Source organism: Pelodiscus sinensis, chromosome 6 (assembly GCF_049634645.1).
Source record: "Pelodiscus sinensis isolate JC-2024 chromosome 6, ASM4963464v1, whole genome shotgun sequence".
Lineage (NCBI taxonomy): Eukaryota > Metazoa > Chordata > Testudines > Trionychidae > Pelodiscus > Pelodiscus sinensis.
The window spans coordinates 88,967,373-88,994,613 of NC_134716.1; the positions used below are offsets into that span (position 1 = coordinate 88,967,373).

Below are 27,241 nucleotides of genomic sequence, written 5' to 3' on the forward strand. Positions count from 1 at the left end.
GTGTCTTGTACAGGGATGAATATTGTTCTCTAAACAAAGAGCAGCGGTCTGTCATTCAATCTACCAGCTCAGTCCTGTGCCACTCAGATTGAAGATCATTCTTTCCAGAGTCACAGGTTTTGAGCCTCTAAAATCTAAGGGGCTTTGGATGCTCAATTTCTTTCCAAATTTACTGTGAATTGGGTCTTCAAATCCTGTGTGCCCCTTTCAGTAATTTCAGCCATATTCTACAAAGAGGCTGAACGTACAATAAATATATCCACTACCTAATGCAATAGTCCTCTGGTCTGTTGTCCCTGTTTGCAGATCAGGGATAATCTGCTTACATGAAGTGATGATGGGTAACTACAGCATCAGGAGCGAAGATGAAAATTCCTATAAAAGACAATGGTGGGGCAGGAATAAGGAATTTGGAATAGAATTACAAGGCAAAATTACAGTATGCAAAAGCTCTCTTAGTTGTCCAGTGCGTGGCTGAGTACAACCATATTGCTTTGGCTGGTGAATTCTGCATGGCTAGATGTCACATGGCTAAAGTATCATAGTTTTTTGGAAGATACACATCATGGCTAATTTATCCTCCCATGTAGCACAACTGCCACAGCACCCCATTGTCAATCACAGCTCTGCTTTCATTTCCTCAGATGTATGACCACTTCACTCTGCCCTTATTTTAGGAGGCAGTCGGATAGTCTTATCTCAGAGCACCCTCCATAACAAGAGTCAGCATTGTAGCTACACTGCCACACACTCCTTCTTGGGATATCCATGTCGTGCTGTGGTGTGTTGGCCCATTCCTTCTAGGGTGTCCAAAGTCAGAATTAAGCACAAAGGAATGTAATGTCTTTTTGAGCTCAGCCTGTGACAGACTCTTCGTCTCCTCCTGTGTTCTGCACTGCTTTTATCCCCTAAGACTTTCTCCCTAGATGTCTGGCTCCTGCCATGCCACCGACCTTCAGGTCTTCTCCCCTGCAGCCCTTCCTAGAGTGATTCTCCTCAGTCTGGGTCTGATGAGGCTGTCTGCTGTCCATTTGGTCTTCCCCCAGGCCTGCTTCGAGAGCATCCTTTGTCCCTGCTACCTTCCCACCTCTGGGTCAGTTCCAAGATCTAAGCCACCTCCCCCCAGCTCCTCCATGGTGTATTTCCAAGGGAGGAAGCAGAGATTCCAAAACTACCTCTCTCCTGGGTTGGCTCCTCATTTGCCCTAGCCTCTCTCTGGAAAGATCCTGATGCCCCTTCTTCTTCTTAAACCCTTGCACTCCAAGTGGAGCATAGGTCATCTAGAAGTCTCCTCCACTTCAGTCTGTCTTGAGACAAAACTTCTAGATGACTCCAGGAGTACCCCAGTTGTTGTTTTTCAATCTCAGTAGATCTTCTCCATGTTGTCCAAGGTCTTCCTCTTTTGTGTATTCCTTGTGGGTTCCATGTGACAGCTTGATGGTCTATGCTAGATGATGGTGTTCCTAAAGTGTGGACTAGCCACCCTCACTTTCTTCTCTTGAGTTGAACGTCAAGTGGTTCTTGTCCTGCTCTGTTCCAAAGCTCCTCATTTGTGACAAAGTCTTGCCATTTGATGTGAAGAACGTACCTCAGGTATCTGTTTAGGAATGTTGGTAGCTTGTGATTTGAAGACTTTTTAGTATGCCAGGTCTCATATCCATACAAGAACACACTCTTCACATTTGTGTTGAAGAGTCGCAGTTTCATCTTCATAGATATTTTTTGTGAACTCCATATTGGATGAAGAGTCTTGAATGCAGCTGTTGCTTTCCCTATCTTAGCATTGATATCCTTGTCTGTTCCTCCATCTCTGCCCATAATACTCCCCAAGTAGATAAATTGTCCACATCTTCCAGGTCATCCCCTTCCAGTATGATGGTGTTGTTGTTGGACTGGTTGATTCTCATTGTCTTGGTCTTTCCTTTGTTAATGCTCAGTCCAATCACTGAGGCAGATTTTTCTGGTGTTACAATCTTTTCTTCCATGCTTTCATGTTGGTGTGAAAGGAGGGTGACATCATCAGCAAAATCAATGTCCTCTAGCTGTTTGAAAAGTGTCCACTGAATGCCCCGTTGATGGCCATCTCTTGTCCTGCTCATAATCCAGTCCATTGTGATCAAGAACAGGAAAGGTGACAATAGGTACCCTTGTCGCACTCCTGAGAGCATGCTGAAGGATTCTGTCAAGACATGCTTTTCATTAAAAGCTTTTCAACTGCTAACACCTCCGAAAGGCATTTAAACAACAATTATGTGAATGTCGAAGATGCTGTGCACCTGCAGCTGTCCAGTGATTTCAGCGCTGAGTGTGTTGCACAGTAGAACTGACTGGAAAATTTGGGGGAGGTAGGGTTTATGCAGAAAGTGTGTGTATGGGAAAAGGGGAGGTGGAGTTAAATTTAAATACCAAACACTTTCATCCCTTCATAGACTTCTGTGCCCTACATAAGTGGTACAGCACCCTTTATCTGACATGGAAAAGACATAAGGTCTCAGAAAAGCTCAAATAAAAAAACCTCACTCAGATTATTTATTGGTGAAAAACATACTCCTAAGCCACCTGATTCATTTTTCTAGGAGACTATTTCTGCTCTGACTCCCACTTCTCATTAGTGTAACACTTCTGACTTCAGTGTAACTATGCCTGATTTACTGTATGGGCTTGTGGACAGCACACTGGTCTGGGAATTGGAACATCTGGGTTCTAACTGCCACTGGCCTGGTGTGCAACCATGGGCAGTCACTCCCCTGTGCCTCAGTTTCCTCCTCTATAAAAGCAATATCTGTAAAGTGTTCCATGCTCTGCTGATGCAAAGTACTCTATAAAAGCTAGTTATTATTTATACCAGGGCTACTCAACTTTGGAAGCCTTGGGGACCACAATGATACTCATAGCACATGCTAAGGGCAACAACTTAAGTGTGGTTGCATATACATGCAAATATATATGTGCAAATAGCTTCCTTTACACTGACGGGCATGAATACAAAGATTAAGGCAAGACTACACAACACGCAGGCCCCATTTAAGTCAGTTCTGCTGATATCAATAAAATGCAATATTTACCTGATTTCTACCCATGAGAGCACTTTTAATGAGCAATGACAGTCCAGGAATTTAACTACTAAAATGCATATCAACAGAAGCCCATTATATTGACTACTGTTTTGTTTTGGCTCTCATTCATGAGCAGCGTGTTGAGCCCCATGTAAACCCAAACTACACCGTGGGCCACAAACAAACGTGCTGTGGGCCGCATGTGGCCCACGGGCCGCATGGTGAGTAGCCCTGATTTACACCAATATAAACAAGATCAGTATCAGTCATTGGCATGCCCTGAATAGATCCCTCCATTTTCATTTTCTAGATCAGCTCTGAGTCCACTAGACATCACTTCTATACTAGCCATTTGAAGGACTGTATTTAAAAGTGGGAACTTCCCCTTTTGAACTGTGACTAGGATTTCACTACACTAAGCCTGAGAGGTTTATCGCACTTTCTTTTTCTGCCTTCACCGTTTAATTCATTTCTAGCAGACTGTTTCAGCTTATCTTGGTTTTGCTGTTCTGTTTTGCTTTCATGAAGAGTAGATACCACAAGATCGTCTGAGTTGAGGAGCCTTAATGGCTTACCATAGATATTGGTTGATTTTGATGGGGCTTTTCTGTGTTAGCTGTGAAGTGTCTGAGCCCGTAGCTACGAGGTGCACTGAGGTGAGTGATAGTTATTTCTTTCTCTTGAGGCAAGCGGGTTGTATAAGTAGAAAATCAATAATGAATCTTAGGTGATTATTTGCATGTTAACATCTGAGTGCTTTGAAGTGCAGAGATGGGGTTTTTTTGTTTGTTTTTGCTCGGGGGTGTCCATAAGCCTTTAACTAGGAACGTAAGGCAGGTCTTTCAAAACACTCTCGATGACACCGCTCAGGCACAAATATATAGGACCCTTCAATATGGGAGTCTTCTGAAGTGAGAATATAAATCTGAGATTTCATATTGTTTTGAGGACAATGAAATCTCATATGCATGTCTACAACAAGACATCGGAGCTGAAAAGAGAACAGGTTTATACAGGGTTTGTTTCCTACTATTTGGGTCTAAGAATATGCACACTTCAGTACCAATGGGCGGGATGAGATTCTCCACATGTAGTGTGCATGTGTAGTTTAGCAGATATACAATTCCTCACCAGAGCAATAAAAAAAAGAAATACCAGGCCCTCCTTAGCTCTTTTTGTCTGGTCTGTACTGGTTCCTTTTTAATTAAAAGGGCAGGGAAAGCGGGTGGAGAGGAAGATTTATGGCAAGATGCTTCTCTGTTTTGATTTTTTTTTGTTTCAGAGAGTTTTGAGGGGAGACTCAGGAATTACCCTCATATTGTATGTGCCACAGAGCCCTATCATAGATCCTTTGCTTTACTGAAGTACAACTCCCATAATCCTCCTAATTGTGCAAAACTGTAATATACAGGGAATTTCTTCCTCTGCTATATCTGGAGACTGGTTTTGGCCCTAAAGCATAAGGGTTGATCGCTCTGGTAATTTTATTTGAGATGGCATAATGCAGGTACTCTTCTCACTCACATCAGCAGCCAAACCTCTCTTGTCTTCATCTTCCTAAGCTATTTGCTTCAATAACAATCAATGACAGCAAGTGCCACAAGTTCATTATAAATTGTACAAAAGCAGTGTTTTTCACTCACCAGTCTGGTATGGGATGGTTTTTCTTAGGTCAATATTTGACATTTCATTTAAGTGATCTTCACTGTAGTATCTACAAGCTTCTAAATTAGAACTGTCATCTTTGTTATTTAAGTTGGGGATAGAATACATGGGAGCTACTGATTTGCTGGCACTCTGCAGTTATTTTGTATATATTTTTTCTATCTCCTATTTTTCATAGCCCCTGTTTGTGGTTCTAGCGTCTGTATTTACATTACTTGCAAAATACCTACTCAGTAATAAACATTTAAACTCAGTAATGAACATGGAACCCTCTACTTGTAAAGAAACTTGTTACAAGCCAGTTTGCATCCAATAGCTTTTGGTCACACATCCCAGGGAGTACACCCTGTCGGCGACTCACTGGGACTACTGAGAGAGGAGTATAAGTCTTTGTTAAGCTTTTAGTGCCCAGGAAATGTGGTAGAGGCCAACGGAGGAACCAGTGCAATAGCCTACCAAGGCTTCTCAGAATTGGGTCTCCTCATCCCACCTAGTCTAGAGGCCCCCATGACCAGCATTGACCCCCTAGATAGCCCTATTACTCAATCACACTCCTCTCCCAGAACTCTACCCCAAAGGTGCAACTCTTCTATTCTACTGCTTACCACTCCCAGGGGCACGTAGTAGACACACTTTGCTCAGAATCTGTCACCTCTATTCCCTGTTACAATCAGGTAAAGCACAAGAGAAAACAGATAATATCAAAACAAGCACTGAATAAGTGTCCCTGCCCAGTGGTGTCAGAACTGGCAGTTCTAGGGGTGCAGCAACCCCCCCAGCTTGAAGTAGTAATATACACTTCCATCCCCAGGACCCCCACTATATAAAAATTGTTTCAGCATCCCAGTCCTGGCTACTTCCATTTCCTCATCATGCCAGAACATTCTTTATGTCAGGTCCAAATCCCTTCAGTTGTCCCGAGTCCCTTGACCCATATGGGCTCAGAAAAGCAGGCAGAATCTCCCAGTCCCATAAGACTGCTATATTGCTGGCTGACCTCTTCTTCCTAAATCACTCACCCTGTTTCTGTAACCAGGCTCTTTCCTGCCTCACGTTTCCTTTTCCTGTCTGCTCTCCTTCTCTGTGAGGGTATGTCTACACTGCATTCCTCTTTCGAGAGAGGAATGCAAATGCAGACGAATGAAATTGCAAATGAAGTGTGGATTTGAATTTCCCATGCTTCATTTGCATAATCGCATCCAGGCACTATTTCGAAATACCCTATTTTGAAAAAAAGAAACGCTGTCTAGACGTGGTTATTTCGAAAGAAAACTCTTCTTTCAAAATAACCCTTACTCCTTATAAAATGAAGTTTAAAGGTTATTTCAAAAGAAGAGTTTTCTTTCGAAATAACCACGTCTAGACAGTGTTTCTTTTTTTGAAATAGGGTATTTCAAAATAGCACCCAGACGTGATTATGCAAATGAAGGACGAGAAATTCAAATCCATGCTTCATTTTCAATTTTGTTAATCTGCATTTACAGTCCTCTCTCGAAAGAGGAATGCAAAGCAGACATACCCTGAGATTCTTCATCTAAACTGCTGCGGGTCATCTGGACTCTACTACACCTACCATCTCCCGTGCCTTCAGAGGAAACAGCTAAACAGTTAAGGAGTCAGCTGCTTTATTAGCATAAGCTTGGTGAGGTCTAAGTCTCATTGATATCCACAAGTTTTTCCCATTGTCTCTGCCGAGGATGTATCTGCTGTGGGCCAGTCAGTACTACCGGATGGTCAGACAGACACATTGGATACAGCAGTTTTTCTTAGTATAACTTCATATCAATCAGAATTTATACATGGAACAGACAAGCTACATTCATCACGCCTTCCCAATTTCTGCTGTAAGCCTCTGTTTGAGATAAGAGCTGGTCTCCACTAGGGACTTACATTTGTATAGCTACATCTCTCAGGGGTGTGAAAAATCCACAGCCCTGACAGACATAGCTATAGGCACCAATTCCGTGGGTGTTCCAAGGCTGGAGCACCCACAGAAAAAAATTAGCAGGGGTTTAGCACCCGCAGGCAGCCAGCTCCCATCTCTTCCAAGCAGCTCCCACCACTGATCAACTCTTCCCCCTCCCTCTCCCTCCCAGTGCCTCCACCTGCCACAAAGAGCCATTTCACAGTGCACAGGCAGTTCTGTGAGGGAGGGGAAGCAGTGGAAATGGGGCAAGCTTAGGGCAGGAGGCGGAAAAGGGAGGAAGAGGCAGGACAGGGTGTAGAAAGAGATGGGATGGAGACTTGAGAGAAGTAGTGAAATGGGGGCAGGGCTAGGGCAGAGCAGAGACAGAATGAGATGTGGGCTTCAGGGAGGAATCAGGTTGGGACAGGGCAAGGGGCTGAACATCCCTGGCCCAGACAAAGCCAGCGCCTATGCCTGCCTAACTCGTGATGTAGACAAAACTAGGATGATAGTGGAATTTTTCCATCAGCCTAGCTACTGTTTCTTGGGGAGGTGGCTTACCTGCACCGATGGGAAGGACCTTACTAAAAAATGCATATGAGACTGTGAAATCTGGTCTTTCCTTATGATGTTTGTCCTCTCTCCCCCCCCATAATATCTGGTGTTTACTATCCAGATTTTAGGGGGGGAGAAGAGGGGGAAATCAGTATTTCTCAAATTGGAGGGTCTGACCCAAACAGGAGTCACTAGTGGGTCAAAAGGATATTTTCGAGGAGTTGTGCTGGTCATCTGGAGAGTGGCTGCTGCAGGCCAGGAGCCCAGCTCTGAAGGCAAAGTCGTCACCAGCAGCGGTGAAGAAGTGTGGATGGCATCCTGTGGTATTTCCACACTTACTTCTGCGCTGCTGCCTGCAGAGCTGGGCAGCTGGACAGTGGCAGCTGCTGACTGAAGACCCAACTCTTGGGCAGAAGCATAGAAGTAAGGGCTAGAGATACCATACAATGCCATCCTTACTTTGGGCAGCTTTGCCTTCGGAGCGGGACTCCTGGCCAGCAGCTGCTACTCTCCAGCTGCCCAGCTCTGAAGGTAGGGCTGCCACCAGCAGCAGCACAGAAGTATGGGTAGCAATATTGCAACCCTTCTAAAATAACTTGCAATTTCCCCCTCCACACCCACACAAAAAGCTCATTTTTGGATTGGTGCCCTTACTATTGCAACACTGCGATATTTCAGATTCAAATAGCTGAAATAATGAAATTAACCATTTTTAAAATTGTGTGACTGTGAAACTGACCAAAATGGACTGTAAATGTGGTAGGGCCCATGAGCATCCGGTATGCCAGGCAGGGGAAGGCTTTGCCTTCCCAAACTGCCAAGGTGTAGCCCCACCCACACTATGCTCCCAGAATGCCTGCTATAGGCACTCTGGAGGCAGCATGTTGCTGTCCCCAGCACCTGCCCTCATGCTACTCTGGGGCTGGGCCATGACGTGCAGCATGCCCACCTCATTCCCTGGTGCTCTGGAGCTAGAGAGTCTGGGCCGGGCCACATGGCGTACCGTGCCTTCCCCAGTACTCCGGCGCTGGATAGGTTGGGCTGTACTGGACCAGGCCACATCATACGCCCTCCTCTGGAGCTGGGAAGGCTGGGGCCATGCCATGCGCCCTCCACCCTCCTTCCTCCCTGGAGCTGGGGAGGCTGAGATGAATGTGCGCCTGCCTGCTTGCTCCCCTCTCCATGGTTGGGAGAGGAAGCATGTGCAACGCACACTGCCCCACCTCCTTGTGGGGTGCAGGGAAGGGGTGGGGGCCTCAGCAGAAGGGGCAAGGCTGGAGGTGGGGCTGAGGGTTTGCCTCCCCCAGCCCTGCCTTCAACAACTGCTCAAGGTAGGGCCTTACCAATAGGAGAAGACTTCCTGTTGGTGTAGACAGTGCCTACACCAGTCCTGGGCAAAATACGGCTCACGGACCAGATCAAGTCTGCAATGCCACTGGATCAAGTCTGTGGATGCCGTGGGGAGCCCCAGGCAGGCTCCCCTGCTTGCCCCACAGTCCCACGCTCTGCTCAGTAAAGCGGCTGTGGGGTCGTTTCTCTTTAGAAACTGCAAGCCCAGAGGGGAGGGAGGAAGGCTTCAGGCATAACTCCCACCCCCAGCACAATTCCATTGGCTGGGTTCTGTCCAGAAACTGGCCAATGGGAGCTGCCTTCTTGATTAACAGACAGCACACAAAGTAACCCCCCGCCCCCCCCCCCCCGGCTCAGTTATTCCCACAAGTACAAGACTGTGCAGCCTGTGCAGGTGCAGGGCAGGCAGGCTGGCTGAGAAATGTTTTAAGCTCTGCAGGCATGCAGGCTGGTTGGGCTGCTGGCTGGTAAGTCTCCTGGCCAGAGCCTGCATCTGGCACCCCAGCCCTTCTCTTCCTCAACCCTCTGCCCCCCACCCCCCAAAATACCCATACCTTCCCAGAGCTGGCACCCATACCCCTGCCCCAGATCACAATCCTCTCCTACCCTAGGTTACAACCCAAACTCTTACACCACAGTCTCCTCCCCTAGGTCACATTCCAAAACCTTGCACCCCTGTCTCCTGCCCTAGGTAACAACTGCTTCCTTCACCCAAACTCCCTCCTAGATCCCACTCTCCCTTCTGCATCCCAACCCCTTACCCTAAATTCCATCCCAGACCCCGCACCTCCTGCATTAATATCATGGAAGAATGTAGCCCTCGACCACTTTCCAAAATCTTGGAGTAGCCCCACCCATCAAAAATTATTGCCCACCCCATGCCCCTACACTGAAGTGCAGTGACACAGCTGTGCCACTGTAGCATTTTAAATGTAGATGTGCCCTGAGGTAATCAAGTCATCATTTTGGTTGTACATTGAGGCTCTGCTCTTTTCGACACAAAGGACTGAAGTAATGTTCCTCCTAGTTAGTAAGCCAGTAACATTAGGAAATTCTGTGGCCAGTCTGGCACATTTTGGAACCACTGCTAGTAGGTTAAGTAAATAAATATAATTCCATCTCAGAGCCTCCTGCCAGGACCTCCCAGGGGCTGCTAGCTAGTCAAAACACAGGACAAACTTTTCACCCCTGCTCCGCTTCCTTCAAAAAGAGGCAAAGTGGCATAAAGGGGCTCTCAAATTCCAGGATCTGGCTGGGGCACCATTCTCCCATTTCAGGAACTGTGAAAGAGAGGCTTTCACAAACTCCGGTTTTGAGGGCAGAAAGGAGCATAGCTGCAGTAGGTGAAAGTCAGGGCTGCAGCAAGGAAGGCCCTTGAGTGTAGAGGAGTAGTCGACTAGTCAACTACCCGATAAGCAGGAGCTTATCTGGGAGCACTATCAACTACTCACTCATTGCCCCCCCCCCCTCACATTTTTAAAGGGAAGCCGGCAAGAGAGGACTCTGGTTGAATCCCTGGTCCCGGGTCTCATCACAAACACATACTCCCACTCACTGCCGCTCTGCATTTTTAAACGGAAGCTGGCACAAGTGCTGAAACTCAGGACGAGGGACTCAGACAGTGTCCTCTCCTGCCGGCTTCCTTTTAAAAATGCAGCGGCAGGAGGAGCGGTGAGGTGTTATGCTGAGACCCTGAAACAGGAATTCAGCCAGCATCCTCTCCTGCTGGCGTTCATTTAAAAATGCAGAGAGGCAGCAGGAGGTTGTGCTGAATGAGCACTGATGCTTCTCTTCCTTATCCACTAATCGAGTAGTTGATGGAAATTTCACCGACTTCTCAATTAGCCAATTAACCACTACAGTACTTAATATCCCTACTCGGGACTATATAAATTAGGCTAGGCTCCCAGAACAGCCAGGACCAAGGGAGCACCTTAGTTCCCCCTCATTTGTGCATTCTGTGCTACACCTCTCAGAGACCTGCTCACTTGGACTGGCCGTAAATGTTTTGTCACCCATCGCAGAAAATATTTTTGGCATATCCCATGCAGCTACATAAAATATTGAAGCAAAACACACACATTCCCCTCTAAAAAACCCTCAACCACCAGAAAGTGGGGATTTGGCACACAATGTTGGCACCCTGAGCACCCATTCACCCTGCTCCACCTAGTTTTGTAATCAAATTTAATAAAAAAAGTGTTAGTTTAGTTCTCCATTTGGCAAAGTTGTGAAATTCTCAGCTACCATGCCTAGCAACACAACAGTCTCTGGTTTACTAGAGGATACCGTAACAATTATTCACATCCCGATAGCAAATGTTAGGTGAAACCCAAATACTGCTAGCATCACCCATCCTTGGTATGCCTGAAAAACAGTAATGGTTTATAAATGGAATCGTGTAGATGGAACTACTAATAGACTGATATCTGCTCTTAAGTCTAGTTGCCTTCTTTTGAAGTCTGGTTGTTACATTAATGACAGTTTCCAATTAACTTATTACTGTCCAATAAAGACATGTCACTTACTCTATTGAAGAGAACAGGGTTGGTCCAAATATTTTTATATCCAAAATTTCAACAAAAAACTGTGAAAAAATTCCTTCAAAGCTTAGCTGTGTTTTAGATAGCAAGTTGCAAGTTATTTAAGCCTTTAGACAATGCCAGTTATTTGAGAATCTGTACAATAGGAGAATCTTCGAAGGATTTCTTCTCTCCTTGGAGCTCATTTCAACAATAAGTAAGAGTCTTTGAGGTTACAACGTAGTGCTTTTCTGAAGTATCCTTTAAGAAACAAGGCCTAGTCTTTCTTAAAAGAAGGCTTGAACTCCTCTAGTGCATGGCTGCCCCTTCTCTGTGGGCGCTCTAATTCCATTGTTTCTGATTGGCAGCCATTCCTTGGGCATTGATTCCACTGAACTTGTGAACGTCAGCCTGTTTGCTTTGGTAGCAATCTTGGGTTTGAAGCCTGAACTGAAGTTGGACTTTTCATACATCTCTTTTTCACAGTCACACAGATCAGCTTACTCAGGGCTGTGCTATAGAGTGCATAACATTCTTGTGTTTAGATTGACAACATAGTTTCCCATAGACTCAGAGGCAGGTCTGGTAAGCTAATAAACCCCAGTTTTAACATCAGAGAGGTGACTATATTTGCATAAGACACAGATTCTACTTCCACTAAGATTAAAAAGGCTTTAAAAAAATTTAAAAATCTCAAGTTTCTCAGATAATTTTTGTTCTGTTTCAGCTAAATGTGCTGAGCAGTCCCTTGCTGTGACTCTCACAAACTCAACTCCACTCCTTTTTATTTGAGCAGACATTTTCAGTTCTAAAAATACATTTTAGCACTCTGAGCCAAGCTCTTTTTGTAAGAACTTTGTAACTCCCTAAGATTTATTTTAGGGTGAGCATTGTTACAAGACCCACAAATTATTTATTGGGGATGAATTATTCATGCTGCCCTACTTATTTTAACTAATTTATGAAATACAGAATGAGGTGCGCTTAATATTAGCACAAAAGATCCAAGCCTATGGTTTAAAGACTGCATTCCACGAAATCCCATGATTGCATATTTCAAGTCTGTATTAAGATTTCAAAAAATACTTTCGGATGCTGCCAATAGGCTCCCAATCTGCTTTCCTGCTGTCCTGCCCCCACCCTCCATTTTTACAAAATTCAGCATTTTAAAAAAAATTTAAACTCAATTTCCTCACCATTAGGCATCTGCATCTCTATTGATTAATGGCTCTTCCCCACTCACTTCATTGCAATGCAGGCATTTAATTTTGGAGTGCCGGGAGACTGTTTGCTTTTAAATACAGTATTACCTTAGGTTTTTGCATTGTTCCTGTTTAAGGTTTAGGAATACAGTGAGATGTGTCAGGTATTGCAAGTGCTCTATGGTTATGTTCTGAATTGATTTTTAAGGCAGTTGTTCTGTAGAATGTGCATCTCAGATCTCCATGTTTACATACACAGTATGCCTGTATCTGTGTCATCATTAACATATATAATTTCACAGGTTACAGCCAACAAAAACTACAGATGTGAAAATTTAGGACTGAGAGAGATTCCTGAGAGCCTTCCAGACACAACAGAAATCCTTGACTTTGGATTTAACTTGCTTTCTTCTCTTCACAATTCAACCTTCAGCAAGCTAAAGAATCTGGTCTATTTAGACTTAACAAGGTACTGGAAATCTTTGTCACTTCCACTGGTCACACAACAAGTCAGAACATATTTTGAATCTGCCATTACTTAGATGCCCTTGTTTCAACCTTTTGCAATTCTAATAAACTAAAAGTCCCACCCCCCCCACAGTTATGAATTGCACAAAGTGGTTACAAAATAAAACCATGGCAACCATCCTCATAGCAGAACCTTCAGAGGCCCTTGCAGACAACTGATGGATGCATTGTCTTGCCAATCAAGAAAGCCGAGCTGTTTGGAAATAGCTTGTTTCTGGGCTCTCTCCTTTTGAAGCCTAGAGTCACTGAAACCCTACACTAGCACTTTGCTGTAGGAAACATCTCACCTGCTTTTTCTATTAATGTCATTTGTGACGTGGGGAGGAGGCAATTCTAGGTTTGTAAGTAGTATTTTTATTATAGGGACAAGATATTTGTGTTCATCAGGGAAGGCAACGGGAAAACCCCCTTATTTAGCATGCCTCTGTGGGACTTTCATGAACAACGTCACAGTTGGGACCTCCGCATCCAATCATCTCTAGATAGTTTTTGCTTCCCATTATGTCCTCTTCTTACCTGAGTTTGAAAAACAGGGGCTTCTGAATATCAGCTATGTACTTCCAGCAAAGAAAATAATAGCTTGTAACTCAAAGAACATAGTTTATCAGGTTTTTATTTGTACTTGAGATTGCATTTAGAATATTGTTTTTAAATGATCATGTAATCACAGGAAATTTTTATCCCGTTGATTTATTACTAATGTCAGGTTATTTTGTTTTTTTCAAGATGTCAAATCAATTGGGTGTATGAGGGTGCCTTTCAAAGCAATATTCATCTGAACACGATCATTTTGACTGGAAATCTGTTCATGTTTTTGGCTGACACGGCATTTCTTGGTCCGCAGTCTCTGAAGCATCTTGTCTTAACTCAGACAGGTATAACCAGCTTGACATTTATTCCAATGCAGAACCTGGATAATTTAGAGACTTTTGACTTGGGCAGCAATCACATCTCTTCACTGCAGCTCCCTCCCAACTTCCCAACCAGAAACCTCAAATATCTTAATTTGCAAATGAACAACATACAAAGAATAGCAGCAAAAGACATCGATATTCTTCAGCAGAAAAAGAATTTAACGCTGATCTTGAAGGGTAATGATATTACACACATTGAAGCTGGGGCATTCCAGTCCAACTTCTTTTACAGCTTGGACTTTGGAGGTTGCATTGATATTTCTGTAGTCTTAGCTGGGATCCAGGGTACCAAAACCTATTCTCTTTGGCTGGAGACATTTGAGGATGCAGCAGATGGGCTTCCTATAAACTCTACTATGCTACAGAATCTGTGCAATATTTCTGTGGTGGAGCTCAGTTTGCAACTGCGGCATTTCCTTCTCCTGACTGCTGCCACGTTTCAGTGTTTGAGCAAACTCCAAAGGCTGGATCTGACTCACACCCACATCAGCATGTTACCTCCTGACATCAGCGGAATGAACACACTGGAAGAATTAATTCTCAACAGGAATGCCTTCAAGCACATTTGTAACATTAGCTCTGCTGCTTTCCCCTCCCTCACCCATCTCCATATCAGAGAAAATGGTGAGAAACTGGACTTAGGCAATGGCTGTTTAGAAACGCTGTCAAAGCTTCAACACCTGGACTTAAGCCAGAGTCTCATAGAAAATGTAGACTGCTGCAGCAAGCAGCTGAAAGGCCTGAGCGGATTACAGCACCTGAATCTGAGCCACAACATGAAGCTTCAGCTCCAAGATGTGGCCTTTAAGGAATGTGCTAACCTGGAGCTCCTTGATTTAGCTTTTACGAGTCTTTACCTTAATACTTCCCAGGGTCCTTTCTGCAATCTGCACCGTTTGCATGTCCTGAATATGTCTTACTCCAGTGTCAATACCAGCAGCCAGAACCTCTTACAGGGGCTGCAAAGCCTTTTCCTGTTGAACCTGAGGGGGAATATCTTCCAGGCAGGGATCATTCAGAATGACAATCTCTTTCACCAGGTACCAAGTTTAGAGGAGTTAATTTTATCATTCTGTGATCTGACTGCTATCCAAAACCAGGCATTTCACACCCTCAAGAAGCTAAAGCGTGTTGATTTGAGCCACAACAAGCTTATTGCATTCAGCACAAGTGCATTTTCCAATCTCAAAGGCATCTATCTCAATTTTGCCAATAACAGGATCCATATTATATCACGTGACATGTTAACTAACTTATCTGGCCAGAGTGTAATCAATTTAAGTTACAATCCACTGGAATGCACCTGCTCTAATATTGGTTTATTAACCTGGTACAAGCAGAATCTGGATAAAATTGAAGACCCTAAAGAGACACTGTGTTCTGAGCCCAAGTCTCTAGCAGGTGCTAAGCTGTCCACTGTAACACTATCCTGTCAGATCAGTGTTGCTGAAATTGTTTGCATTATGCTGGCTTTGATATTGCTTGTTATTATCTTGGTTTATATGACACGCTTTTTGAAGAGAAATTACCAACAAATCTAAATGAATGAGGGCCCTAAAGGAAGAAATCAGTTTCTAGACAGATTCTGAAGGTAAGTATTCCTACTTGTTGTTTTGCTCCTGGGCAGTATTCCTTTTAACATTACCCTGATGGACTGGACCCCCCCCCTTCTAGGGTTGTCACCTAATGTGCTGGGGTCCCTCTGAGACCACCTGTTCCATCCACCTGGGTGACTTTCTTCACTGTTTCCTGCTGCACACGGGTGCACACAGACACAAATGTAGGAATGCACCCAGCTATAAAAATCACACCAATTCTGCCATCGGCTGCATGTGGGAAGCCTCTGCTTGGAGTCCAGCACTCGGGTGCACACATCCTCTGGAATGTATGCCCAAAATTATATTGTCTTGCACTATCTAAAGATCTATACAGCATAAACTCATGGAATTTTCCCCCTTCCCTCCTGAGGAGAAAACTATGCACAGCTTTCACTCCCCCACCCTCAGTTATGAATTGCACAAAGTGCTTACAAAATAAAATATTTTATTAACTAAAGGTTGTACTTTTACAAACCGGAACTCTCTGATCTGGCAATATCCATGGTCTGGCAGGACCACAAATATTCCAGGATCAGAGTGTCTTGGCGTGCTGAGAGAGGTGGGGAGGCCAGGAGCCTGGCGCAATGTGAGGGGAGGGTGTGGCTCAGCTGGGCTGTGGGGGTCTGGGAGCCGGGAAGGCCAGCACAGAGCTCAGGGCAGTGGAAACTTAGCTGGGATGCTGGGAGTTGGGGGGAGGCCAGGAAACCTGGTTGGGGGATAGGGAGGGAGTGGAGCCAGCAGCAGGGGGACCAGAAATGACCTCCTTTGGTCTGGCAAAATCGTTCATCCAGTCCTGAGAATGCTGGACCAGGAAGGTCCAATCTGTACAAAAGAGTAACTGAGTAATTATAAATATCATACAGATGAAAGATCACTGAGCAAATAACACACACAAACTAGGCTTAACATGTTAAAGAAATTATCTACAAATAGTATTTTCTCACCTTAAATGTTACTTTATGCAGGTTGCAGAGTTTCTTGAAAGTAAATTGCACAGCTCGAAGATTAAGTCTCCAAGAATATCCTTCAGAGGCTGATCTTTTCCCACTGGGCTCAGCCCCTGCTCCTCTCCAACCTATCTTAGTTCCTTCCTTTCTTCAGGTTCTCTCAACAGTGTTCCTTCTTGGGCAGGAAGGCAGTGGAGAAGAGCCAAGATTAATCCACACCCTCCCTGCAGCCATAAATAAGATTTGTATATAATGGGAATCCTGTGTTTCCTAGTCTGACCCCAACCCTTTTCAATGGAAAAATACCAGCAGAACAAGATGGTATTCAGTACCAGGTAACAGGATCCGCCTGACTTTGCGGTGTCAAAGCAGAAACCGAGGATGCTTCACTAGAAGAAGGGAGATTAGCATTTTCAAAGTCCTATTGTCCTTGAAGTCACACAGGGTGAACTGCAAAGAATGGGGAAGCCACTTCCCAAAGCTGGTGGCTATTCCAATTCTTAGATTTACCAAGACATGAGAAAACAGTTCTATAATACCTTACTGGTTTCCCAGAAACCAACACCACAGTTCTCTTAAAGTTATGCAGCCTGAGGCCTCCACGATCACTGAAGATCTTATTCGTCATATAAAAACAGTTCTACCAATCTCTAAGGACTGGTCATTTTACCTCCCAGGTTAATGAATATTTCAGATCTTACCCCAAAGAGACACTACAGCCAACGCTTATTAATTAAACTAAAATTAAGGAGACCATATTGTTTAAAAGAGATCAGCACACATAGACATGAGTGAAGTTCTGAGATCACATTCATGGTAGAGATGTTAAGATTTGTAGCTGCAGAGAGCTCTTACAGAATTAGTCTGCAGGTTATAGTCCAATGTCCATATTCAGGGAGAATCCAAACAGGCTTGCAGATCTCAGGTCTTGCAACTTAAACTTCCTTTGATGGAGCTTAAGAAGATCTGAGATTACAAAAGAGTCTTCACAGTTCAGAGTCTTTAGGCAAACAATAGACAGTCACTGAGACTTCCAAACTGACCTACCTCCCCAGCATTGCCTGTAATTAGTTATATGGATTAACATAAGGAAATCGTTTCTGCCATTCACAGATGCTATACACTTCAAAGAGAAATAAATATAGTATAGACAGGAACCATCTGATTACATTGATCATACATTGTTAGAGGTTGACACAAACACAAAACTACAAACATTATCTACCAGTATGTCCCTAAAGATTGAATTTGGGTAATTTATTTCTGCAAGATGCTTAGCCCATGCATCACGCCTTCCTAATGATCCATCCAGGATGAGTGCATGCTGTCTGGTGGGCATTCTCCAAGTGTAAACCACAGTTGTGATTGTTGCAGTGTCAATATTTCTAACTTCAGACACATAAATGATACACGCATATAAAAAGGGTAATTCTATTCAGTGATCCCAGTAAGCTGTGTGTGTGCACAACCATTCAGGAGAAATTCAAATGCTACTTGACTAATTTGCAAAGCACCCATAGCTAGGTTTTGTGGCGTTTGCACATGCCTCAGTGCATGCACATGGATGGAAAGGTTAGAGGGAATGTTGATCATATTCATAAATCATAATATTTCCAATGATATCTCACATGATCCATCTTGCATAAAAATTCTTAGTTGTGCCATATTCATATAGCAAGACTCCTATGAAAAATATGGGGTGTAGTGTCACCATTACTATTACATGTTCCATTCTCATTCTAATTTTAGCAATTCATTTAAGAACAATTACTATGAAAAAAAGAGACCAGACTCTATGAATATTTTAGCCATGCAAATAATACAGTGAGGTCCTGATCTATGACAAGGCCTCCTCAGCAAAATGGTAATACAGATAATAATTCATCCCCCTGAAGTCTGCCAATCATCTTCAACAAACTAGCACTGGGGCCTCAGGAAATGGAGTGGGGTGAGGAATGTCACCTAGGAGGAAAGGGGTGAAAAGTGAAGTGGAAATATGGGTTGCCTGAAATGTATGCACTGTTCTGAGATCAGAATTTATGAAATGGTGCTATCTGAATAGATGATGCTCACATCCTTCAAACATGGGTGCTCTAAAAGAAAATTAGATTGGCCTCTTACTCAATCATTCTTTATTGAACCACTGGGCATAGGTGGGGAGATGCAGGCAGTGTTCCTTGTAAGGTGTGCGCTTGGGCAGCCACTCATGAGAAATTCAAATGCTGCCCAGCTGATTAACACAGTGCCCACAGCTATACACAGCAGGGGTTTCTACTGGTGCGCACACAACATTTATTTTGCACATGGAGGGGGAAAAAACAGAGGGAACATTGGATGCAAGGCCTTATTTCTTGCCCTCAGAGTAGGGTTGCAAGGGTTTGTGGGGAATCAGGGGAAGCTTGTGAGGGAATTAAGGGAACTAGGGCAGTCTGAGGAACTTTGCAGTCAGGATCAGAAAGGAATATCTTATCAGGGAGTATCCAGATCAAGTAGTAGTAATCTTCTCTGCTGGCCTATCATCCCAGTCTGTTCCATATCAACCCTTCTTTCCCCTGAACTCCTGTTTACTTTCTTTCCTACAAGTAGCTCTTCACCTTTTTCCTCAATAGCTCCTGTTATCTTCTCTTCACCCTACCATTTCCTCCTCCCTCTCCCCGCCTATAGTTCCTGGTATCCACATTGGTGCCTCAAGCCTGCTGCTGGGGCACTGACCATGCTCCAGCCAGCTCCTCCTTTCTGCTGGGCCTGGAGAAGCAGGAGGAATAGAGAGCAGGCAGAGAGGCTGCAGGAACATGTACGTGCCAGCATGTGTGGGTGTGTCTCCCAGGAGCTGTATGCATTTTGTAGTGTTGAATATGCTGTGATGATTTAAGGAGTAAATATGGTTGATTTTCTTTCATGTGGAGTGTTTGTAACAGCGGATGTGACAATGACAACTCCTCTTTACGGCTGGTTTTGTTTGGGGGGAAATAGCTGAGTGAACAATGCAGCTGTCACTTGTGAAATGTAGTAACGATGGCAGCCCAGGCCAGGCATTTCCTGATATTTACAGCCAGCTGTTTTCAATTCCTCCAACTTTCAAGAAGTGCCCAGGAAGTGCTCGAGGTTATCACCTTTCAAAGAAGACACTCTCCTGAGAGCAGAGAAGTCCTGTGGATCCTTGTCTATAATGCCCTGTATTGAGGGGTAGGGAGGACTCAGTCTCTCACATGTTAATTACTAGCCCAGCAGGAGACCCATCCCCCTTCCTGGCTCCTGTTTCTTCTCCCCAGGCAAGTGGCAACCCTCCCTTTTATGGGGAGTAGGGAGAGCTAAGCACGTTCACCTGGGGCTCAAACCTTCCCTAAATTTCCCTGCTGCTGGCAGGTTGCAGGTTATCCTAATTCAACATGCCTCCTGTCTGATGGCTCATAGACTGATGGAGGAGTCAGGAATATGCAGCAAAGGGAGGGCCAGATCAAGAGGTCAGGACTAGTGAAGAGGGAGGGAGATTGCTGTGTGCCGACCCTCTCCACCCAAACTTCACCGTGCCAGTCAAGCTGCCAGAAATTCTTCCTATTTCCCAGAACAACCCTTCAGCTGAATGGTCATGGATATCACAGTTTGAGGTTGCACTTGCACAGCACAGGAACTTGGAGCTCTTTGCAAAGGTGGGTTAGAATCACCACCCGTTGGCAGAAGCAGGAACAGAGATAGAGATTAAACAACTGGCCTCGGGTCATATCACACGTCAGTGGTGGCGGTAGGGAAAGCACCCAGATATCATTATTCTCAGTTTTGGTTCAATGCTCTGCAGCTGCAGCAGCATGGGCAGTGGGATGACTGATTGCTCAAGTACTTGGGCTCCAGACCAGAATTGCCCTCGGGGCACCATCGGAACGTGCACTGCAGTGGTGATTTCAAGGGCCTGGGGCTCTGGCCGCTGCCTCTCCCATGGAATTCATGGTGAGGGCTGGGAGCCTTTTGAGGGGAATAGCCAGCTCCGTTGGTGGGCCTGATTTTCCCACCTTCAGCTTTGAATGTTTCACATCTTTGGCCAGATGGTTGGCAGTCTGTGTGCTAGCTGTGCTGGTAAATGTCAATATCCCTTTGTGGAACTGCAGAGAAAGAAAGAAAAGGTTGCAAGCAAACTGAGATGCCTGGTAGGTTCATGTGCATTCAAATACCCTGAATGCCCATGGAGCTGATAGCTATTTCATAGTGGGGCTAGGGTCTGCTTCTGGACCAAAGTTTTTGGTAGATGCCCTTGTCTAGCAAGCTCTGCAATGTTCAGAAAAGACATAGCATTACTTGTGTTGACCTAGAGAGTTTCTGCTTTACTTTAATCAGGCTACTAAATCCAAACAGTAATAATCTAGAGTTAATAGTTATACTCAGCCCAAACCTGACAAGTATTTGGTGTGTCTATTAGCCTGTCTTTTCTGGACAGAACGCAAGTTTTTGCACCAGTGTTTCCATAACAATTCAACACTGAGGTAAGGAGCTAATTCCCTCTAAGGCTGCACATCATTATCTTCCCACAGAACTGTATATACACTGTACGGAGTAAAAGCTGTCAACTTTGATGAATGGAATGTTGCATTTACATAAGGATGCAAGTTCTCTTTCCATTCTACTTCAGCTATCATACCACAGGCTTTTCCTTGAAAGTTCCCCCTATAAAATCTAAGCTAGTTAATTTATATAAGATCACCACTGAGTTAAGTTTTCACTTTGTAAGACTTGAGAGAAATATTTATCAATATTTTCTCTTATTTTTCTCCTTTGTAGCAGATGCCAAGTTTGGCTAGTGTCAGTCTACAAAATGGAGGCTCTTGTAAAGCTTTAAAATGTTTGCATTTCACAAACAATTTGACTCACAAGTCAATTGGAGACAAAAATCAATATTATAATAGTGAATGAGAGATAAGATAGGGTGGCTATATAGACTATGAAGGCCTTGAAATTGAAGATAAATAGCTTATGTTTGATGTTCTAATAAATGCACCATCTGAAGATACAACTTAACATTGGAGAAAAAGGAAAATTGTACCTAAAAGAATCTGTCCAGTGGTGTAACACTGTAAAACACCCAAAATCTTGTATGGCTTTCTTTTCTAGTGTCTTAAGTTTCTATTTGTGTAGCATGGATTTGTCTCCAGTGTTTCCATCCGGGCTTGACATGTTCTCTACAACCGTATGCTAGGAAAGTGATAGACAGCTAGTGGAGTCAAAAGTCAGAGCACTATTATAGCATGTGAAAGCACTGTGCCAAACTTCTCTAAACATCTCTGCCAACATACATCAGTTGTCTTCTGCAGCTACTAACTACTCATACTTTCCTGGGACCCAAAAATTGTAGCATCAGCACTCTTATTCCAGCATGTCTCACCATGCCTTCTGCAACACCTCAGAAGAGGCACTTGAGGCTCAAACCTTGCACTCAGACAAAATCTCCAACATGAACTGATTTGTAGCTACAGAAACCTGACCTAGTCCCCTAGGGCCAGGTACAGATGTAAATTTCAACCCTTTACAAGTCAACTAAAAAAAGTCAACAAAGAAGGTAATAAGCTGAAAATGAGCAAAAATAATGTAACAAGAATTGCGCATACAAAGTGCTTAGAGAGCCTGGTGCCTAGTGGATGGTGCACGTGACTTCCAGCCCCTTGTTTTCGTGGATCAAGGCGCCTCACGCTTTCAGGCAATATGGGTAGAAGGACCTGGGATTTCTCACTCTACCCAGGCCAGGGCCTTGTGTGATACAAGAGGGCCTGAACCTGATGCACTCCAAGCAAAGAGGCAATGCAGTACTCTGGGCTGTTTCTGACCCGCGTATCTTCAGTTTGGGGTATGGCCCCTATAATTCAATTCAGTGGAGTGGCTCATGGATCCTGGGTAGCAACCTGGTTTGTTCCCAAGCTCCTTCAGGCAGGATAGCTATAAGTTTGGTACAGCCAAACCCCACGTCTCTGGGCTGCAGTCACATAGTTACCTAAGTTGCCAGAGGCTGCTAGTTCTTCATAGTCTCCCTTGACTGGGAGACAGACCTTGCTCCCCGGGGGCTGCTTTGACTGACAGGCAGACTAGTGCTTCTTCCTTTCAGACAGTTAGCTCCTGCCTCTTCCCTAGTCAACCCTAAACTAGCCCAGGCTGTCACCTGTTCTCTCCCCTCCAGGCCTGGCACTGGCTGCAACTATAATGAGATGGGAGTTAACTGGGCCCAAACCTGTTCTCATTAACCTGTTCTGAGCTGTCAAGCAGTTTCTCCACTTTATCACGAGTAAATAAAATTTGCTCTCTCCGGCAGATCTGTGCTTCTCCGAGTACAATACAATGGTTGCACTGTCTCCTACAATTCTCCGCTATTTTACCATCGCAGTTTTTATTTTTATCCCACCTTGGCCTGTGGTCATTATTGTCTTCTCCTTTATTTAGTTTAGAATGTGAACTCTTTCTGAGCAGGCCCTTTTTTTATTTGACTGCCAAGAACTACTGACACCTAAAAGTTACACAAATAATAACACAAATCCTGAATGTAGAGCCTAGACTCCCCCTTCTGAAGGAATACTTAAAAATGAATGCAGGGCATCACCGTGCACAGATTATATACCTGCGAAATTCAAAGTCTAAAGATTTAGTTTTTTGGGGAGTACTTAGTGAAGATATAAGCCAACAGAAAGTGACTTTGTATTTATTTTTCCTTATACGATTTATTTATCCAGTCGAGCACTGATCTGATGCACCACTTGGTTTATAGTCAGGTTTTGCTTTTCTCTCTTATTTTGAATTGCCTGAGGTGAATGATGGCTGATGGATTTTAACTAAGGATCACCCTGGCTCCTAGCCCACTCATGTAAAACAAAATTACAACACAGTACAAATGTCACTGATGTTTAAAAACCTCCACAGTATTTAAGCAGAGAAGGAACCCAACCTGATTGTAAATTATGTTTGAGGAGATTAGGGAGTAAATTGTTAGATTTGAAGTAGCACTTACCTTTACTCCACACTGAAAACCAGAAGTGCTCAAAGCACAGTTCTTTCTTCCTCATCTTTGGCTAGGAAAAGACTGATGCTCTAACCAGACTGCAGACTTTCATGGCGAGATGCAGGCCAATTTCTAATTGGTTAACTTAAATTCCTTTTGCAAAAGGATCTTGATGTTTGTGTTCACCCCTTTTCTTCCATCCCAAAATCTGCCCAGGCCTGGGATTGAAACCCACCTTGACCAGTCACGCTCCTGATTCTGTGCCAGCCATTCACACCACAGTATTTCCCAGTCTGAATCCTTCCACTAGTTTCCTCAACTCTTTTGTATCAAGTACAAACTTCAAGCCCACATATTACCATTCCTACCTGCATCTCTGCTTGTTTCTTCCTACTCCTCCCTAATCCTGCCGGAGCCTCCCATCTTGTCCCTGTAAACGCCTCCAGTCATCTTGTGCTTTTCACCTTCACATCTTTTTTCACTTGACTTCTACATTCTGGTGTCATCTCTAAACTTCCTTTTATTCAAATACCTGAGCTTATCAGTGAAAACCTGTCCACAGCCTGGAAGAAATGCCGTTACGCGCCCATTAAAATGTGCCCTCCTCCTGGTTATCAGGGGCAGGTTATCTGCTCATTTACTCACTGCCAAATTCTCTGCAGCTCCAATTATCACACCTGTACAAATCATTTTATTTGCTAACTTATTACCCACCATTTGCATATGGGGCTAAGTTGCTGTTTTGAAAACACTGTGTGTATTTGAGTCTGGTGAACAGTGTTGACTAGAGGCTAATATCCCTTTCACACTTTTCCAGAGCTCCCCTGAGCACTGGAGGTGTAGGGAAGAAGGAGAGTCCTTAGCTTAGCTCCTCTCTACTGGACCATGAGCCTACCCCATCCTTGCATTTTTTTTTATTTTTTTATTTTTTTTGGTGAGCAGAAACCTATGATTCCCATTCTCCTCCCTTCAGCTGCTCACCTGACATTGCATGGTTACCTCCTCCTCTCTACTGGCTTGGAGCACTGGAGACAATACAGGGGGAGGCAGAGAACAGCCTGCTTGAAAGGTGCAACCACGACCTGAGGTGGCAACAGGTTTGAACGGTAGCCTATACCCTTCTGCTTGCCTAGAGCTGGCATGGCATTCAGTGTGGGCCAGGAAAAGCAGGAGGGGTGACTAGGCTGACCAGATGTCCCAACATTAGGGTCGGAGTCTTATATAGGACTCTAACACCCCACTCCCCTTTTTTCATGCTTGCTATCTGATCACTCTATGAGTGGCCTGCACAAGTGTTTCATCCAAGATGCTAGATACTTGGCAATTCTGTCATTTAGTCAAAGAGCTGTAGATCAGCACCTGTCTTCCTAGATATTTTGTTCAGTGCTGGTTTAACCAGAAAGTGCTGTTGTAAAAACAATGGCAACACTTCTCCGTAGCTGGTTTAATAGGGGGAAATAACTGTGGAATCAATGAAGTTTTAACTTGTGAACAGCGGCAATAATGAGGGTCAGGCATTTCCTGACAATGGATGATCCGCTGGGTTCAACCTATCCCACAGCTAGTTAGTATCCAAACCTGGAGATTATCATTGTCCCAATGAATCACTTAAGTGTGCCACTGCCTGGAATGCCCTTTACTGAGGGGCTACAAAGGATTGGATCACTCCGGCTATGTCTACACTCGTGGCTTCTTGCGCGAGTAATATGCAAATGAGGCTAAGAGTGGAATATCGCCGAGCCTCATTTGCATACCTAATGAGCCACCATTTTTTTCAGAAGAGGCTCTTGCACAAGGCTGTTCTTCCTGAAAAGTAACAGGTGTAATGGTGTTGCGCAAGAGGATTTTTGACGTAGCGCTCTTACATGCAAATGAGGCTCGGCGATATTCCACGATTAGCCTCATTTGCATATTACTCATGCAAGAAGCCGTGAGCGTAGACATAGCCTCCCAGTTCAAGGAGTCAGGCTAAGGGCAGCCTCACCTGCTTTCATTGGGTCTGGCTCCAGTACAGTAACTCAATTTTATGTTCCAAAAGGTTATTCCAATTTGACCAGCCTCCTACCTGCCGGTTCATGAATTGTGGGGAAGGAAGAGGTTGGGAACATGTAGCAACAAGAGCTTAGTCATATCAAAACGTTGGGAAAAATGAGGCAGGTGGGAGACACCTATGTAGAGAATCCTCCCAAACCTGACCTTGCCTTTCAACACCTATGTCCATACAACAGCTTATGTTGGCATAACTTGTGTCGTTCATGGGTGTGAATAAATCACCCCCAAGTGACAGAAGCTACACTGATCTAAGTATTGGTTAGTACAGTGCTATGTTGCGAGAGAGCCTCTCCAGATGATACAGCTTCTACCACTCACAGAGACTGAAGCAGATAAGCCGATGGGAGAGCTCTTTCCCTTCAGCTTAGAGCAGGTACGTCAGAGAGCTTACAGCTTATTCCTCCTTCCTCAGCTGAGTCCTTATAGGTATTTCCAACACCCTTGGCACTTACATAGCACCTTTCATCTGAGAAACTCAAAGAACTTTGAAAAGGTGGGTTAATATCAGTGTTGCCAAACCTTGTCATTGGAAAATCATCAGTCCAGCTCCCAAAAATAATGAGACTGGCTTAAAAATCATGAGGTTTTTTTAATGAAACGTGTGCTATTTCCCGTCTGGTTTTCAGCCTTTCAGGAGCTCTCAGGTCACAATTTTCAACATTTCATCTACAACCAGGCAGGCCAGCTAGAAACTTACTTTTCTAGTACAGCTGGAAGTCCCCCCTCCACCTTGCCTAGTGCAGGCTGGCTGACAGCGGGAACTCCTGCCAACCAGGCTGTTGAACAATGGGAGTCTCTCCTTGCAGTGGCTGGGACTCTTACTGCCAGCCTGTCCTGTGAGGAGAGGCATCTGCTATCACCTCTGGGTGGCTGTGGCTCCCACTGTCAGCTCTGGTGCTGACTAATAGTGGAAGTCTGGCTGCCAGGGGCACTGACAGCGGAAGCTCAAGCAGGCTGGGGCTGCTGAGAACCAGAGGAGAAAAAAAATCCTGACATTTGAGATCATGAGTCAGACTTAATTTTACTAGAAACCGAATCTCTTGTGTTTAATTCACAAGAGTTGGCATGTCTGATATCAGATCCACACTGAGGCAAGGTGGTTACCTAATGAACCATGGGTCACACAGCGTATCAGTGGCACAGTTAGGGAGAGCACCCAGAGAAATGGAATCCTAAGCCCATTCTCTGACCACTAGACCATGCTGCCCCCACGTAAAATACTTGGTTAGTTTGGTCCTAAATGTTACTCAACTGACTTGACAATAAGAAAAACCAAACAACAGAAACACATTTTGATCATAACAGAGGTTAAAAAACTAGAGCATGATCCATCAAACCACATGCAAATGCATTACAGAATGATATTTAGTAACAGGAGAAAAAAGGATAAGAGAAACCTAATGACTATCTTTTCATGCTCAATTTTTATTTCAGTTTTATGCAACTGCATAAGTATAAATATTTTGTTCAATATACAACAATTATGACATCCATTGGGAGTTTCTCAAAGAAAGTAAGTCTGCAAACACTGTATTGCACAGACCCTAACTGGTTTTGTAAGCAGATAAATCTACAGCAGGAAGTCTACAAAGGAGCACGTCAAAACCTACAATCTCACAAAGATAGACCATCTAGTACACAGGTAAGAGGATCTCTAACAGCTCATTGGTAAGGCAAACACCAACAAACAGGTACTACATGAACACGAGCTTAAGCACTGTTACGCTTCCAAAATGCAAAAAAACAAACAAAAAACAAAAACAAACCAAAACAAAACCCAACAAAAACAAAAACACAAAACAAAACAAAACCCAACAACCCATATTTGGCAGAAGTGAGAATGCACTATACAAAATATACATAAAAGATACATTTGTAAACAAATAGTTAGATGTGTTTTAAAGGAAACAAGAGGACAGTTTAAAAATGTAAAAGACTGTAAACTAGGAAATACCTCCCACCAGAAATGTCATGAT

General features: G+C 44.1%; 1 protein-coding gene across 1 annotated transcript; it reads left to right on the plus strand.

Moving 5' to 3' along the window:
• Positions 1–3,437: 3,437 nt before the first annotated feature.
• Positions 3,438–27,026, plus strand: CD180 (CD180 molecule). Its single transcript, XM_025182648.2, has 3 exons — positions 3,438–3,712; positions 12,559–12,725; positions 13,511–27,026. The coding sequence occupies exons 1-3, from the start codon at positions 3,623–3,625 to the stop codon at positions 15,237–15,239; spliced, it is 1,986 nt and encodes a 661-aa protein (XP_025038433.2). The 5' UTR covers positions 3,438–3,622; the 3' UTR covers positions 15,240–27,026.
• The last annotated feature ends 215 nt before the right edge of the window (positions 27,027–27,241 follow it).